Below are 15,268 nucleotides of genomic sequence, written 5' to 3' on the forward strand. Positions count from 1 at the left end.
ATTCAGATAAGAAACTGTTTTCTCTCTCAGCTTTTGGTGGTGGTGGTAGCCATGGAAATAATAGATGCCTTAACGGGATAGGCACAGAGGTATCTGTACATGGCCTACTCAGAAGGTACAAGTACTTTGGAAAGTATAAGCAATTATGCTGGAAGCATAAGTTGAAACCTGGTTGTGAAAAGTCTTAAATAGGGACTTAGAAAGGAAGAACTAATTGGCAGTTTCATCCGTAGTGCTGAGCAAGATGGGTAGATTGGCCTGGCTCTGGTCATGAGACATGCCTGATTTGGAGCAGGACGGGCCCCCCGATTGACGACAGTCCCACCAGCATTGCACACAGTGCCTGAGGAGTAGTTCTCTAAAGGGAAAAGGGAAACAAGAATGTGGGAGGTCAGCAGACTGGAAAGAAGCATCATGATTGTATCTAGTTAGAAAAATGTCACTGGCAGCATTAGGATGATGAATTAGGAGAAATTGGGATTAATTTGGATTGATATGTGTTGGTTCTGAGGTAGACCTGTGGGATGTGTGAATATCATTAGCATGCAGAAGTGCTTGGAACTCTTGAGTAGAAAGACTATATGTCATTCATTCAGCAAATAATCATTAAGTGTCTACCATGTTCCAGGAACCGTTAAGGCAGTAAACATAACAAGGTCTCTGCCCCCTTAACATCTTACTGGGGGAGACAGAAAATAAATATACAGTGTGTTGGATGGAGATTAATACTTGAAGGGAAATAAAGGAGAGTAAAGTTTAGTGTCTGTGGTAGAGGGGAGCGTGCTTTTCATAAAGAGTGGTCAGACGAGATCTCTGATAAGAGACAGCATTTAAAAGAATGGAGACGTGTTGTTCTGTTTCAAAACCTCAAAGAAACATAAGCTGTGATTGACAACAATAACTTTAAGAAAAAATTATTTTCTCAGCCTAGGATGTGGCATTGGATATGGTTATTTGCATCGAATACCTACACGCCCATTTGAAGAAGGAAAGAAAATTTCTCTTCCAGGACAGATGCCCGGTACACCGATTACTCCTCTTAAAGATGGGTTTACGGAGGTAAGGTAACTTTACTGCCTGTTTATGTCATAACTTTCCACCCAGATTAGTTGATGTGTGTGGTGATAGCACTTACTAAAACTGGGCAGATGAGTTAAATACTGACGAGGAGGATTTGAAGTTCTTGTAGGATACCTAGATGGATATCCTTTGGTTCTAGATTTCAAGAAAGAGGGCAGGGCTAGAGATACAGATTTGGGAATCATCAACATAGAGAGGGTAGTTTACCCAATGGACATTGATTTAGGGGAAAAAGAAAAATGGGTTGGGCTTGGGTGGGTTAGAGGAACAAGGCTGGAATCTTGACTGTTCATAGTATTTAAACGGACAGGCAGAAACAGGAGATTTAGCAGAGGATGGTCAGGAGAAGCCCAAAGGGAGAAAGGAGAGCGTCAGGAAAGCGGGCACAGGCAGCTATGTGAGGAACTACAGAGAAGTCAGGTGAGAGGAGGAGTGAAAACACATGTCCTGGGCTGGAGCAGGGATGCAGATACCAACTTACTGGAGAGAGAGGGTGACTGGTGCGGGAAAGGTGATGACAGATGGTGCTTACGATTTCAAGAAACTTGATTGAGAAAGCGAGGAGAGCGAGGGGTGTAGGAACAATTACATGATCAACGTATAGCTATTTAAGGAGTACGATAGGTATTTGCACAGGCTTAGGGGCTTTTAAAATGTTTCCTGTGTAGGCCTTATAGGACAGTTAACTCTTGCCTGCATGAGTAAATAAAAAGCAAACAATCAGAAAGAAAATGCTGCAGTTGTAAAGAATGGGCTGCTGTCATTTTATGGTTTATGGTTTGGCAATCCCTAATTCTAGAGGAAGTGAAGAAGAGCTGTGGGAATGTGTAACTTCTCCTCACCCCACCCATCATTGACTCATGGCCAGAGCCAGTGTCGTTATATATTCAGACTCCTACTATCATATATGCTGGCCCAGTCAGTGCTTTCTGCCCCTGTAAGGCTCAATGGACAGTCTGAGAAAGCCAGATGGGGAAATGGCAGCTGGGGATAAGGGCCATAATATAGGTCATGTTGAAAAGTGCCAGAGGACACTGGAGCTGGAGGAAGATGGAGGATTCAGGGGTGAAATCTGAAAAGCACCCATCCACCCATTTGTAGAGTCCATACAGATTCATTCACACCCCTACCCCATGCTCCTGAAGGTAGAGATCTAGTTCCCACATTCATTCACTGATGAGAAAAGATAAGGGGGACTCGTGACATTAGACATCATAAGAAATTTCTAAGGAATCTTTCATGGTATTAAGACTTCAGCTGACTTCTTCCATGAACAATGAAAATTAAAAACAAAAATCTGGCTGAGAAATCGGAGAAGAGGAAAGAAGTGGTGTTTCAACGGTTGAGTATAATCATTTTTGGCTGGCTAGTAAGGAGAAGAAAGAATCTCCTGGTGTCGAAGTGGCTAGAACAGTGTGTGTGACGGGCTACATGCCATATGGTAAGAGACCAGAAGTGACAGGATGGGGAGATGTCTACAGCGTGACATCCGTGGCACCTATCAGAATTACGAAGGAGTATCTGAAAGTCAAAATGCCAGGCAAAAACTTTTGACAGTTTGTACATGATCGAAAAAGTATCTGTAGGACCAGTGAGAGACAATATGTGTATTTTAAGTAAGCTTGAGTAATTTTCCTTTTTTCTTTCTGTTTTTTGGAAGGTCCAGCTGTCCTCAGTTAATCCCCCGTCTTTGTCACCACCACGAACTACAGAAATTGAACAGAGTCTGTCTGGACTTTCTATTAGTTCAACTCCACCAGCTGTCAGTAATGTTCTCAGTACAGGTATGCAGAAAATAGATGTCTGTTTTCAGTCTGCTTTGTTTCACTTGATATTCTTTTTTGTCCCAAGCTTTAGAATTTTAAAAATTAATTCCAGTGTACTTTGAAAACTATAAATGTGCTCTGCATTGACAGGCCCTGTCTGTGAAAGCTGGTAGGTACTAAATTATCACATGCATTTAAGCCTCTTCTCAGCCAGTTTTAGACTTTGGACTTCTCTGTGTTCTACCTTTAAATTGTGTTTAATTGCTCTATTTACTCAATAGATGTTTGCATATCCCCTAGGTAGTGTACCCTGGGGATACAAAAGTGAGCAGTTTACCATTCCTTTCTTAGGGGCTCAGTCTTGCTCAGGGGACATGTGCCCGTCTCTTTCTGTACTCCTTGTTCTACCTACTATACTCCATTTTTGCGTGTTTTAGGTTTTTTTCAACTTTATTGAGATGTAATTCACATAGCATATAGTTTACCCATTTCAAAGTGTACAGTTAAGTGGGGTTTTGAGTATATTTGCAGAGTTTTGCAACCATCACCTCAGTTTAGAACATTTCATTACCCAAAAAGAAACCCTGCACCCAGTCACTATTTTCCCCCGGTCCCCCAAGGCCTAGGCAATTATTAATCTACTTTCTCTTTCTAGTCTAAATATTTCGTAAAATATGTGTGGTTGTCTGTGACCTTTCTCTGTGACTTCTTTTACCTTGAATAGTGTTTTGTTTTTCAAGTTCATTGATGTCATAGCATATGTTAATACTTTATCTTTTTATGTTTAAATAATGTTCCTTTGCATGGATATGCCACATTTTGTTGATGGACATTTGGGTGGTTTCTACTTTTTGGCTATTATTGAATAATGCGGCTATGAACATTTATGTACAAGTTTTTGCATAAACATATGTTTTGGTTTTTCTTGATTATATACCCAGAAATTAGAATTGCTTGGTCACATGATACAGTTCTTAACATGGTATGTTGACATAGTTTATTTTTCCCTTTCCTTTTTTTAAATATCTTCATCATACCAAGAGTATATTATATACTCAATCAGTGTTGAATAAGTGTATAAAATACTGCCATGGTTTCATTTTATTAGTATCCTTTTATTCTTGAGCTCTTTTTTTTTAATATTTGTACTCCAGATCTGCTCATATTCCACTTTGTTCTGGAATGGACTTAAAACAACCCATCAAGATGCAGTTAAGGTCAACAATATGATCTAAATACAGATACTCATTTGTGTAATGAGGAGTACAACAGACCCCCACCACCCAGCTTCACCAGTTATCAGTATGATGACATTCATCCCTACCTAGTCTTCGCTGGGTTTTTTTCCCAGCTTTATCAAGCTATAATTTGTATACCATAAAATTTACTTACTGAAAGTATAGAATTCAATGATTTTTATTAAATTTATGGAGTTGTGCAGTCATCACCACAGTCTAGTTTTAGAATATTTCCTAAATGAAATTAAATATTAACGTCATCAGTATCAAGTCATAGATACATTTGGAAGAGATTTTAAAGTTTATTTCATCAAGTAATGTTTGAGTCCTTTTTGTGAGATTGAGTTTTTTTAACTTATATCCCATCAGATATAAGAAATGGTCCTTTAGTTTATTCTTTGAATAGACTTCTCAAGGCAGCAACCCAGTCTGTGTCTGATGACTCTCACCTGGCTTTACAGTGAGAGTTCCAGTGCATATGAGAGCTCTTCTGGCTTTGGGAGATAACTGATGTCTCTTCAAGTTCCAGTTTCTATTTTAAATCTTCCCTCGTACATGACAGTTATACTTGTGTTGTCTTATAAGCACATGCACTGAGATCCCTGGTCTTATTACACAGTAGAGAAATGGGTTGTTGAATAGTAAAAGAGGTATCAATAAATCAGAAATTCCTAAAGGAGATTGAAAGAAATCAGCATTTTCACTTTGAGTAAGTAAATTTAGCATTATGACATGAGAAACCACTTTTTGTTAGGTATTTATTTTTCAGTCTTTGCTTTAATTATATTGCTGGAAAGTAGCCCAGACAGTAACTAGAAACAAAAGTATGTGTTTTTAAACAAAAACCAAAAACTTCACTGTGGATTTGAAAAATTTGTATTTTCAGAAAATGAATATATCATTTTGAAATGGCATTAATCGATATGACTCCCTAACTCTTCCTGTCTCCCTTTCTTTTTCTGCACCTCATCAGAATGCAAATTTCCTGAGGGTAGTTATTTTTATTTTCTTTATTCTGTAAGTTCCTCAGTGCCAAGAACAATGTCTTGACATATAGCAGGTGCCCACCCTGCCCCCAAACTTGAAAGACTAAACATACCAACCAACCATCCAACACCTTTGAGAATCAAATAAAACAAAGAACTCTCTTCTGATTTTTCATACCTTCAGTTTCTGCAGAAAAGTAAATATGTGACTAAATAAATTTATAAAACTATCTGAAAATAGTTGCTTCATACTTTTAGGCACAGTTCTTTCTGGCTTTAAGCAGATCTCTGTAAGACAGAATCAAAATCCATGTGCAGTATTACTGTTGTTTGCATATCAGTGAAACTTCCCACTTAAGTAGCTGGTAAGCGTTAATAGATAACCTTTATTAGGTGGTATCCTAAGAGCTACTTGAATGTAAAGAACATAAACTCCTCAAGCTAACATCAGTAAAAATGGAAATGTACTAGACTTCAAAGACATGTCACAGAACCAAGGTCAGAAGGAAATGGTGATTCAGGAAGGTCATTCTCCCCATCTCTGGAGGTCCATATGCTCTTGTCTCTTTCAGGACATCTACATCATTCTCTTTCACAGACTAGCATTCACTGCTTCACGGGGCACATAGCCTCCAGCAGCCCCAGGGTTACATGACCTTTTAGATCAGGAGCCCAATAAAGATTGACTGGAATCCTTGTATCTCATTTCCAAAATTCCAAAACAGTTTTCCAATCCAGCCCTTCTCAGGGATGAAACTTGTGCCTGGTGTTACTTAGCTGGGGTGGGCTTACAGATCCCCCACCCCCTTGGCCCAGACTCTACTAACAGCCCTTGTGAAGGGCAGAGGGCAGAGCAGGTGGGTGAGCTGTGGAGTGACACAGCTACAGACCAGCTGACTGAAGTCTCACTGAGGGAAGACCTGACCGTGGCGGGAGGCTGACACTGAAGACTGTCCAAGATGGTCTGCTCATTCTTTATCAACTAAAATGTTTCAAAGGACCTGTGCTTTTATTTTAGGTGTACCAACAGTACCATTATTGCCACCACAAGTAAACCAGTCCCTCACATCTGTGCCGCCGATGAACCCAACTACTACATTACCAGGTAAGCCACAGGAGATGTATATGTAATAGTAATAGCTTTACTGGTATTTTACATCTTAGAAACAATGAAAAAAATTTATCCCTATGTGGTGACTTTTTACATGTTTTATTCTCATTTTATCTCTGCTGTGACTTCATGATAAGTAAGAGCAACTGGCAATGAGCTGCAGTCACCAGCTTGTCAGCTGCTGAGCCCTGGGCTCCTTAAACCTAGCCCACCATCTTCTCTGCCCCCAAGCAGCCTGAGGCTGGAATAAGGAGTGTGTAGATGTTCCATTCGACAGCACTTCCTTACTTAGGGCATTCTGGTCAGTGCTTAATGAATACGACATTGTATCCTAGAGACAAGCCCTCCTTGCTTGGATCCTCAGTAACTAATGTTAGGTGAGATTTTTGTTTATTTTGCTTATTGTTCCTAGTGAAGACCCAGTCCTTTTGTCTATCAGGTAGGGATCAGATATTAAGTCAGTGATCAAGTAATTGGCATTGTGAGAGCCTTTAATTGTATGGCTAAAGATGTTGTTACACAGACATACTAAGCCATTAACCAAATGTGAGCGTACACAGAATGATAAAACAAGTGTGATAAAATGTTAATATTTGAGAAATTTGAGTGAAAGATATACATGGGGATTCTTTATTAGCAACTGTGAGTCTGAAATTAAAAAGGGAAAAGGAAAAAAAATGGCTGAGAGAGTGTAAACCTCAACCATCAAAGAAAATCAGTCCCATATTTGCTGAGATAAATCAGCTTCTTCTCTAAGACACTTAGGCCTGCATCATTCTTGCCCTTGGGTTCAGAGGTTTGTTTTAACCTTTACTCACTTAGCCATCTAATCACTTAGGTATAGAAAAATGCTTCATTGGGGAGAGATTTTTGTTATTGTTGTTACTGTAGTTGTGGTACAAAACTGCCACAAGGTAAGTGGACTTCTGGTATTTTCACTTCGAAGTGGGTGGTATTTTTTTCAGTACCGCAAGGGTTTATCTTTGGCGCTTTACCTTCTGCTCTCTGCCTTCTCTTCAGGTCTGATGCCTTTACCAGCCGGTCTCCCGAGCCTGCCTGTCCTTCCCAATCTCAACCTGCCCGCCCCACCGGTCATGCCAGCTGTCAGCTTACCGGAACTTGTGAACCCGGGTATGTTGCCCATCTTGCCATAGGACTCTGTGTAATAAAAAGTTTTATCCAGGAAAGGCAGTCCTCTATTTCAGTCTTTTTCTGGCAAGGGCAGGTTCGTTTAACAAACTGCAGCTACTTCAGATATAAATTAATCTTTTTTATTTAAAAGGGTTGAAAAAGAAGAGGAGGGGAAATGTCTTTGTGATGTTCCTCTGCCTGGCTTCCTGTCCCTCCCTCTTTCTCCCTCCTGCACCTGACAGCCCAAGCTCTGTAAAGGCCAGTTGTAGAAATAAAGAGCAGTGGTGTGGCCTTGCTGAACTGAGTGGGATGGGAGGTGTGTAGTTCTCCCAGTGGCAGTGAATGAACTCCCTGTGATTCTCCATGTATTTTGGGCAGCTGCCACCCAGGGACTAGTGGTACCCGTGTCTTGCGTGGCTCAGGCTGGCTGGACTTGCTGCGCTTGCTACTTGATAAATATTCTTCATTTTCTTAATTGAAGGATAATTGCTTTATAGAAATATTCATTATTAATGTTTTTATAATAAAAACTGCAAGGTTTTAGATGCACATAGTTAAGTTCACAGATACTCAAAGTATTTACAGCCAGGTTTTACGCACTGATGAAAATAAAGTAGCAGAATCTCCCCAGAGTCCCTTCTTGCTAATGATCGCCCAGATTCATTAGCTTTGAGACAGCCACACGCCAGGGTTGACTTTTAGTTGCTGTTCTCAAGAGTTTGGCCCGTCAGTGATCAGTGAATGATCGTATTACACCATGGTATACATTGTCACGTTTCTGTTTAGATCATAGCAGCCCCTGTTGTATATTCATTACCTGTCCTCTTTAACCTATTTTTTGTTTTTTGGCCCAATGGGTTAAAAAACAAATGAAGTCAGTAAATTCAGGCTAATGTTTACTGTCTCAGCATTCCCTCTGTCCTTTTTTGCGGGGGGGGGGCCTGTATTCTTAGACTTTTGACTTTGCCCTTTCCCCAGGTTGACAGACTGGGCCACAGGTTGCCCAAAGCCTGTTTTACAACCTGCCTTCCTTTTGTTTCTTGAAGATGTAATACTCTTTCCCTTCATTCTGTGTTTTAAAATTCTTACAATAAATTCTGCCAAGTATACTATAAATAGTTATCAATCAGAGGGCTTGAAAAAAGGCTGAGTACTTCTGGCTTCAGGCCTGGCCCCTGTGTCTCCTGTTCCTCGGGTCTGTCCAGAGTGCAGCTGAGAGTCAACCTACAGTTTGCTTGAAGAGCAGAGTTCTGCTCAGCACTCCGTGTGTTGCCTTGCAGGCAGATGGGCTCCTGTCCATCCTGGCTGGGAGAATCATTTCTTCCCTGAGCTGGGCTGAGTCACACGAGGGAACCTTTCCTCTGGCCAGCTGGTCCTGTGGTGAATATTTAACTCTGTCCCAGCCTCCAGCCAAGGATAATCAGAGGTGGTGATTTGTGTTGTTGCTCCTCAGCTTCCATTTCCTTAGTGAAATGCAAATGAAAATGATTGTGTGACCGTGACTGTTGCCCTTCTGTGCTGGGAGGATGTGTCATCTCTGCCTTTTTGTCCTAGGTTTGCCGCCTCTTCCTTCCCTGCCTCCCCGAAACTTACCAGGCCTTGCCCCTCTCCCCATGCCATCTGAGTTCCTCCCGTCATTCCCTTTGGTTCCAGAGGTCTCTCCCGCAGCAGGCTCCGCAGAGCTGCTCTCCTCCGTCCCACCCGCCAGCAGCCCACCCTCCGACCCCGTCCTGACCACTGCACGGGCAGACACCGCCTCCGCACTCACTGTGGACGTGACACCCCCCACTCCCAAGGCCCCGGCCACTGTGGAGGACAGAGTCAGCGACTCCACCCCAGCCAGCGAGAAGCCCATCTCAGCGGTTACGGTTACAGATGCATTTGCCTCTGAGTCACCTTAGCTTTGGACTGGTCTTCAGAATTGGCGTGGTGTGCCTGTTTCACCACAGGAGCGAGTCTGGAAATGCAAACTCTCTAATTTCATACTAGTTTGTACCGTTTCTGTAGGCATCCTGTAAATAATCCCAAGGGAAAACTCAGCAAGAGGACGTGGGCTTGTATTCTGCCACGTGGGAGTGCGGCTCACGGGCCGGGGAGGGAAATGTCAGGAAGTGCTTGTACTTTAAAACAACCAAAAAGAATTGTAAGGGTGGCTTGCTGCCAGGTTTCCACTGCCATTCTTGGGGGTGTAGCTCTTTGGGAAAGGGGGTGACGGGGTGTTCACTCGGTGTTCACGGGGTGTTCACCTGTCCTCCTGCTGCTCCTTCTGTAAGAAAATGTAATATTTTATGCCTAATACCCACTCGCAACATTTCTTGTATTTTGTAAATCATTTGCAAGAATGCAGACCACCTCACTAAGCCGTGAAACGAAAAGATATTTTACTTTTGGTCTCTGTGAGTCACATCTCTATTAAGGTTTACACAAAAATTCCAACAGAGGATGTTATTAAAGTTAACACAATGTGCACTATTAATTGAACATCTTTTTATTCAGCCTATACACAGATCCTTGTTTTGAGCTCTCAAAAGTACTCAGACAACATTTTATAACTGCTGCTGTTGCTTTATACGTCCACTAAAAAATAGCATTTAAAAAGAAATAAAGGAGATGTTGCACAGTTTTAAACCAGAAGGTGGCACTTTGTAGCTACTTACAATATTATAGCTGTACTGGGAAGCATAGATACAGCAATAAATTACAGTACTTTTGCTTTTCTTCTTGTGGTACATTTAAATTACAACTCCTGATTGCCATGGTGCATTCATTAATCTCCAGTGCATCACAATGCATTCATGTAATTCCATGTCTGATCTTTGCTTTCTCCTAAATTTTCTAAGAGATGGTAAGTTATGTGGAATTGATTTATTGAATGAAATTAAATGCATATTATATCTCTGCTTCTTAAATAAGATGAAAGTGATTCATCAGTTATTGACCTGGCAATGGTTTGAATGTTGCTGAGGAACAGCGAGTAGAACAGGGCTGCTGAAACCCACCTGGAAACTAGAGTTATCAATGACCACCAGTTTTTAGGATAGATCCATCTCCAGGGCCAGGTTTCTATTTGAAGTAAATGACAAAAGCAGGCTCCAGCTCAGGTAAAGTTGAGCAAGTTGTTATTTCTAAAAGATATTCATGTTTTTTAAATAATGTTAAGGAGCTACCTTAATGGGAAGCAAGTAAGTAATTTTGAGCTTTAAAGACAAATTTTTTAACAGTAGATTTTCCAGAGCAGTGATTCTGAACTCTTGTGAGGTCAGAGTTCTCATCTGAGGATGACGGCAGCCCTGGACCATCTTCCCAGAACAGGGTCTATAAGCATATAAAAAACACTGAGCTTTAGGGATAGGGGGATTCTCAGCATTCACCTGGAAGATGGGCACAGACTTGGCCCAGACGGGCTCCTCGGGACTTCCTCAGATAGAAAACACTTACTTTAGATATTCTCTTCTTCCTTAAGCTGTGGTTTTTTTGTTTTTTTTTTTACACGGCGTATTCTATTTCAGGGGCCAGAAACACAGATGTGAAAGAGTGTCGCTACCATGAGACCACTCACCGTGACCTTTTAGAGGGGATGGTGTTGGCGGTCAGTCCTCTGGGCACTTGAGGATAGCGCTGTACACATTGAGATGAGCCCTCAGTGAGGATGACAGTTGAATTATCTTTGAACCTCTGGTCACTCAGGGTGCGAGTTTATGCCAGAGGCATGAGGCAGTGATGGGGAGAACGGAGAATGCTGGTTTGAATAGGGTCAGTTATCAGGACAACTCTCAAAATACAGTGGCTTAAGCACAGTCTTAATTTCTCACCCATGGTTGGTTTTGTTGGCTTTTGTTGTTGTTCTTTGTTGCGGTGCATGGTCTGTCTCTAGTTGCAGGGGGTTGAGCGGGGTGCTTCTCTCTAGTTGCAGCTTAGCTGCCCTGTGGGATTTTAATTCCCCAACCAGGGATCGAATCCATGTCCCCTGCATTGGAAGGCAGATTCTTAAGCACTGGACCACCAGGACCGTTGCTCTGGCCCACGTTCAGAGTCGGAGACGGTCAGGCTGAGGCAGGACCGACATTTGGTAACGTCAGAGACCGCAGCTCCTGTCCTGTAGTGCTGCTTCGTGTGGTTTTCACTTCCACGGTCATCACGTGGGCCCAGGTGGCAGCCAGGAGCCCCGCCATCCCCTCCCCATGCTAGCCAGAAGAAAAAGGCCAGCCCCCTTCTCTGGGGGACAGGTCAGAGCGGTTTCACGCAGCACCGTGGCTTACATTCTTCAGGCTGTTGTGGAGTAATATGGCTGAAAGGCTGAAGCATGAAGGCTGTGCTGCAGGAACTGAGGAGGAAGCGGTGACTAGTAAGGCCCCATGCGCACCCCCCGCACAGTGCCCCCGTCTGCTGAGGAGTCGATGGAGGCACTCTGCCAGGGTGCTGGGCAGAAACAGGAAGATTTCCGAGAGGACGTGACTTGAAGAACTGTGCAGGCAAAGGAGGGGCAGAGACCATGTGAGGCTCGAGGAATGGTGAGGAGTGGAGCACACGGGGGCTGGGTCCTGAGTGCCGGCCTAGGGAGTAGGGGCTTTGTCTTAAAAACGGGAGTCGCTGGAGGATTTCCTTTAGACAAGCTCATCTGCATCTGAGGAAGCCTGTCTAGTAGTGGAGGATAGCGGGGCGGCCAGCCCTGAAATGAGCGGACAGAGGAGACTCAGGAGGTCGCAGTCATCTGAAGGCCGTGTTGGTAGCTGGCAGTAAGTCTGTGATGATGATGACTTTATCTTTCTTCTCTGTGTTCCTGTTTTATGCTTAGTCCCTTACTAAATTTGCTTGCTTTAGAACAGTCGGCTTTAGATCATTTCCTAAAAACTGAAAAAGACCTTCCCCATTTGTGAGGCTGTAGTAAAATGGCTCTGCCTGGGCCTGAGGGTAAAGGCCTCCTGTTTAATTATCTGACCACCCAGCAAGTTAGAACCACCTCTCAGAGTATGGATTCCTGGGCCCCTGAGTTCTGAAAAGTTTTCCAGGGGATGAGAATCACTACACACTGACATTTGTCTCCTTCATTGTACCTGCCCCTCCCCAGCTCCAGTTAGCAGCAGGCCCTGAACCACATCCTAGGTGATCATTGAGACAGGCTGGTCTATAATCTGAAGCAGTAAGGCAATAGAAAGTCCATTGTCTACTGAGACATTTTCACCACTTAGCAAAGTGCACATGTTGGAGAAGGGGTCCTTTTATCAATGATACCATTTGCAGTGGATCTTGGAAGAACAGTTTCTGGTCTTGCTAACCAGTATGTTCCTTTATAAGCTCCTTGCATATGAGCCAATAACTGCAAGAATGGGGAAATAACACCAAAGCCACAGGCCAGCAGAATGGTAAGTGAAGCTGCTCCCTGGCTTGCAGTGCTCTGAGAGCTGGAGAGGGACAGAGACACAGATGTTCACGGGGATGGGGCCCGCGACAGAGGCACCCGCAGGCTGCAGGGCTGGGGACAGAGCTCTTGTCTATTAAAGACCAGCTCGGGACTGACCAGCGTAGGCAAAGCTGCCTCTTCAGGGGGTTACACAAGCACAATGCCCTCTGGCTGGTCTTCGCCACTGCAAACGAAACGAGAGCACACACCATCCACGGGTGGGTGTGGCCGGGGGCTCTGTGTCATCAGAGTTAAGGCTGCACCATGCTCCCTGGCACTCCTGGATGGAAACAGGCCCCGGCTTGTGGGGTGAGGACTGAAACGGGGAGCTGAGTCAGCCCTGTGCAAAGCCCTCTGCAGGATAGTCTACCCAGGGAACAAGAGGTAGCGAACTGACTTCCCTAAGACACCTTTGAGCCGCCCTGTACATATTTAAATGTGAATTAATTGCCAAATTCCAAAACCAGAAAATTTCACATAAGCCCAGATTTCTGGTTTCTCTTGCCCATCACCTGGCAACACTAGGTCCTCAGCCCCACAAGGAAGCAAGCCCCCCTTGAGCCGACACCCACCAGTTTGCCTCCTGGCCTGTTGGTTTCTGCCACTTGCCTGGTCCACAGGTATCTGAAGTTGCAATGTATCAAGTATTGTCCTGGTGGAGATGAGAGGGAAGCCTGGGCTTCAAAAAGCTGGAGGGTCCAGAACATAGGGAATCCGGGATCAGAAAACAAGATTTTTCATGGACTTCATTGTTTTCGATCCATGAATCATGGTGAAATGGTTGCTAAGGTTGACAGAATTTGAAGCAGTCACTTAAACTCTAAACCTTGGGGAGAAATAGGTCTCTGGACAGTGACCAAGATGATGACAGGGATTTGGGTTTCCCTAACCTCTCCCGGAAGCCAAGTCTGGGACAAAAACCCCTTAGTTGAATTTACCTTGACAACCAAATCTATTGAAATATGTCAGTTCTCTGTTTTAGGGACCAAGGAGTATGTAATGAGAGGCCCTGCCGGAATTCCCAAGTGGCTTCCTTGTCCTCCATGCTGTGGCCTCGAATCCTGGTGAGAGGGAAGCCGCTTAGAGTTGTCCAGCTCTGGCCAGTCTGGCCCAGTTTGAGACTGGAACTAGTAATGTTCACCTGAGGTTGAGTGGGTGGGGGAAGCATCTTCAAGGAACACCTGCATTAGGGTGCCTTGGGTGAGGGGACTTCTCGTTTCTTATACACTTTTATATCAGCAGAATTTTTTAAAATGCATTGGAATTACTTTTCAGTCAACAAAAACAACAGGGTTATTTTTCATGTAAAGGAGAAATGGGACTAGAAGAGCCAGGACCGCCTAGCCTGGGGGAGGGGAAGGTGCTGGCCTTCTCCAGTGGCACTTAAAGCTCCCTGCTAAGAAATCCCTAACACTGGCCCTTAGATTAGAATTATTAGTGATGTTTGCTTTAATAGACTTGTACTTTGATGATCTGCAACACTATTTTGTGTTTGTAAGTCAGTTTGGCCAGAAATGTCCCTGTGTGGTTCAGACAGCTCTACTGAGCACAGAGACATGATGGCAAGAGTTCACATTGTCTCTAGGGATCCCTTCTGGCATTTAGATCTCCGGAAATCATGTTAGCTGTCAGGTACATGAAGTATTCGCAGTTCTAACATTGTTTAATTTGAGATCAGCAACTGAACAACCTGTGTGCTTTGGGGTGGTGGAGAACATAAATGTGAGAGCAAATTCCATCTGTCTTTAGTTGGGGAGCTGAATAAAATAAAAAAGAAACAGGTTCCTATTGCCTAAATTCAGGGGCTCAGAGCTCAGTCTGATTTTAATAAACAAAGCAAAACTTGGTCTCTGCAAAGTTTTTGTTTTTCTTTTCCTGGAATGACCAGAAATAAAAAGGGCATGTAGCCTCAGAGATAGTGAAATATATTTTTCCAAATTCAGATCTCTATTAGGAAAACGGTGTCACCTGAGGTGAAAACCCCACCAGCTGGGGGTCTTCTGGAGAGGACAGATGAGGGGTGACAGTGGACATGGAAGAGGCAGAAGAGAGAGAGAGAAGAGGGGCCCTGGGCAGGCACAGGTTCTGGGTTTGACCACATGGACTGGTGTTGCCCAATGTACATGGAAGACATTTTTGTTTTCTAATTTTATTACCTATATATTTATTTTAACATGTGTTGAAAAAATAGATCTGCTTCCTAGGATGAGGCTAAAGTAGCTTCCTTTATCAACTTTATTGAGAAAAAGGAATCAACCTAAAGAGAAGTATTTAGTTGACAGCAGGTATTAAGCAGGGCAATTATTTCTTCAATCCTCCCTGGCCTCCCAGTAGGTGGTACTGATATCTCCATTTACCAAATAAGTAACCTCCAGTTCACACAGTGGAAGCTTTAGGATAGGAGCTGCCTCCCGGTAGGTCTTTCTGCTCCCACGTCTCAGTTCTGTTACCACACACCGATTAGGTGCCGTAGAACCCAACACTGACTTTGGTCCAGTAACTTCTGTTGTCTCCAAGGCCACGTGGAGCCGGAGCCCGGCGGCAGCGCGCGTCGC

General features: G+C 43.6%; 1 protein-coding gene across 3 annotated transcripts in view; it reads left to right on the top strand.

Moving 5' to 3' along the window:
- The window catches only part of GORASP2 (golgi reassembly stacking protein 2), a 28,757-nt gene extending 18,728 nt beyond the window's left edge, over positions 1-10,029 (top strand). For 2 of the 3 annotated variants that reach the window (XM_065931739.1, XM_065931738.1), the window contains exons 6-10: positions 927-1,059; positions 2,741-2,864; positions 6,089-6,175; positions 7,202-7,312; positions 8,867-10,029. In XM_065931739.1, coding sequence (XP_065787811.1) covers positions 927-1,059; positions 2,741-2,864; positions 6,089-6,175; positions 7,202-7,312; positions 8,867-9,213 — 802 coding nt within the window. In that variant the 3' untranslated portion in view covers positions 9,214-10,029. The remainder of the gene's footprint in view (positions 1-926; positions 1,060-2,740; positions 2,865-6,088; positions 6,176-7,201; positions 7,313-8,866) is intronic. The other variant, XM_065931740.1, reaches the window with a different exon arrangement.
- Positions 10,030-15,268: the final 5,239 nt, after the last annotated feature.

The sequence above is a fragment of the Muntiacus reevesi genome, chromosome 3, assembly GCF_963930625.1.
Source record: "Muntiacus reevesi chromosome 3, mMunRee1.1, whole genome shotgun sequence".
Lineage (NCBI taxonomy): Eukaryota > Metazoa > Chordata > Mammalia > Artiodactyla > Cervidae > Muntiacus > Muntiacus reevesi.